Here is a 2,655-nt window from a genome sequence, read left to right as displayed (position 1 = left end):
GCAAGTTCTCCCACTTAGAAATCATGGAGGGTTCATGGATTTTTTTTTTTTTAGATGATGTCTCTCACAGTGGACATGCACCTACGAGGACAATTCCAGACCCCTCCATGATTTCCAAGCGGGAGAACTTGCAAAATAGCAGCGTGTTAAATACTTATTTTCCTCACTGTATTTGACTTCCCAGGTGGTAACAGCTACAGAACGGCGAGACGTCTACTTATTTACATTTGCTCTTGGCCTTTTAGCTGAACTGTCTCAACATTTCTAGTTATGTGATGCTTTCCAGCGCTCACAGAAGAACAACTGTGATCCATCAAGGCTCAGCGTGGCTTTCAAACCTCATTCTCTCTGCCTTGTTTTGACTTAATATGGCGTAAAAATAACGGAAAAAGGGCACCTACGGGCGACCACTCCTGTGCCATCCAGGTGGGGCAGTCGAAGGCGTTACAGGGCTGCAGTATAGCTGTCTTGGGGGAGTAGAGACACTTCCATTCCTCAGTGGGAGTGATGGTCCCCTGCATGTCCTCCTCCACGCAGGACACCGAGCGACTCTGGATCCCTCCTCCGCACGACGTGGAGCAGGCGGTCCAGGGACTGCTCTCCCATCTGACAGGAAGTCAATCATGGAGATTGGTAAGTGTCTATAGTTGTTACGTTTTTAGTTATCCTCACAGTTGGGAGTACATACCGAGGCAGGGGGTGGTAGAGGTCATATGGCATGATCTGCTTGTAGCCGTCACTAAAAGGCACAATGGATTGGAAGGAAATGAGGATTTAAAATAATGACACAAACTGCTGTTGACGGGTCAGTAGTGGTTTTTTTTCAGTTTCTAACCTGGCCAAGCAGGGCTCCATGTTGCACTCCTCGAGTTTGGGTTTGGGTTTGACGTTCTCTGGGTAATAATGGCAATACTGATCCACAACCACCCGGCCGCTCCGCAGGTCGAAGCACTCGGCCGAGGTGAGCTGGTAACCTACACACCACAGTGATGCATCAACACACATTTAGTGGAGCGGTTATTTAATTTTAATTTAGTTTCTTAATCCCCAGTGAGAAAATGTACACTCTACGTACACAGACTTTGTTAGTAATCAGACACAGGCCTGAAATGCACACACATGCACAAATGGAGACATGTCAGAGTGAGTGAGCTGCCAGCTGAACCAGCACCCTGAGTGGTTGGGGGGTCCAGTGACTTGCTCAAGAGCACCTGGCAGTGCCCTGGGGGTGAAGTGGCATCTCTCCAGCCACCAATCCACACTCCCTACTTTTTGGTCCATACGGGGACTTGAACCGGTGAGCTCCCGGTTCCCAACCCAACTCCCTACGGACATAGGGAGTCCGTAGGGAGTTGGGTTGGGAACCGGAAGGTCACCGGTTCAAGTCCCCGTATGGACCAAAAAGTTGCAGCTACTGCTACAGGAGATCACTTTTCGGCATCACAGCTTTCTTAGCAGATGAGTCAACCATGCAACTCCGTGCTTACCCCCCCCGCACGTGACGGAGCAAGGGAAGAAGTCGGTCTCCCTCCAGCGGTGGATGATGGGCTGGTAGTAGATGTACTGGACCACACTGTCCGCTCCACTGGCAAACTGCACCTGCAGTACGGAAACAGTGGTCGTTGTGTGACTGAAAAATATGACATCACAGTAAGGCTTTCCTTTTTATGATAATACACCTAAAGGATGATGAATGCAACCAGAATTATGTTTGACATGCCAGATTTTGTGAAATACACTTGTTAGTTAGAGTTAGAGGGTCTGGCCCAGGTTTCCTCCAAGAAGGAGCTTTTAATAGAAATGTTAGGACTTTATAAATTATAGAGTGGGGTCTAGACCTACTCTATCTGTAAAGTGTCTCAAGATAAGTCTTGTCATGATTTGACACTATAAATGAAACTGAATTGAAATTGTTAAGTATTTTTACGGGATGAGTAAACACACACATCGTGGTTTAACGGAACCTGTTCGAAACTACGCTACGCTGTTAAAAAAGCTAAACTAGTTAGATACTAAATGACCCCCCCCCCCCACGCACACACACACACACACACACACACACACACACACACAATACAGGGTGTTGTATATGTATTGTTTAACATAAAAAGGAGGGAGGGCAGGAGATAAATCACTGGGCTACAACTCAGACCAAAGTTGGATATATACGGCATGTAGACCATTTCCGCGTTAAGCTGGGTTTTCCAACTGGTGTGTTCAGATCATTTCAAAGTTTCTTGGAGAAAAATGTCATGAGACAAAACGCTGATGCAGCTGAACTTAGAGTAGATACTGGGAATCTATTAGATGTTCGTTTTCACACACAGACACGGGAGGAATTTGACTCTGAGTAATGTGAAAAGGCAGCTTCTGCGCAGGTCGAACACAGCTTCTAGCAGGATGGGCGCCGATCATAGGAAGTAATAAATAATTTACTGGATGAGAGACAATTTCTTAGTGCTTTGCTTCAAATAGATAAAGAAAACAGACTGCATTCATAGAAATTAGGCCAGTTGTGTCACATATGTGTTTTGTTAAAGAAAGCTTGCGATGTGTCGTACACATACGCACACTGTATGTGTACGACTTTTGCACTGTTACATTGACTGTCAACCGTGTGCATAATTGCACATTTTTAACTCAAATGTTGCTGCT

At 46.0% G+C, this 2,655-nt stretch overlaps 1 protein-coding gene across 2 annotated transcripts in view; it reads right to left on the bottom strand.

Moving 5' to 3' along the window:
- The window catches only part of LOC116686043 (ADAMTS-like protein 1), a gene marked incomplete at its 5' end in the record, with an annotated part of 33,827 nt that overhangs the window by 16,023 nt on the left and 15,149 nt on the right, over positions 1 to 2,655 (bottom strand). For both annotated transcript variants that reach the window (XM_032510952.1, XM_032510954.1), the window contains 4 exon segments: positions 402 to 606; positions 689 to 739; positions 836 to 974; positions 1,488 to 1,599. In XM_032510952.1, the coding sequence (XP_032366843.1) occupies positions 402 to 606; positions 689 to 739; positions 836 to 974; positions 1,488 to 1,599 (507 nt within the window).

The sequence above is a fragment of the Etheostoma spectabile genome, unplaced genomic scaffold (genome assembly GCF_008692095.1).
Source record: "Etheostoma spectabile isolate EspeVRDwgs_2016 unplaced genomic scaffold, UIUC_Espe_1.0 scaffold302, whole genome shotgun sequence".
Taxonomy (NCBI): Eukaryota; Metazoa; Chordata; class Actinopteri; order Perciformes; family Percidae; genus Etheostoma; species Etheostoma spectabile.
This window is presented reverse-complemented; position numbering and strand designations above follow the sequence as displayed.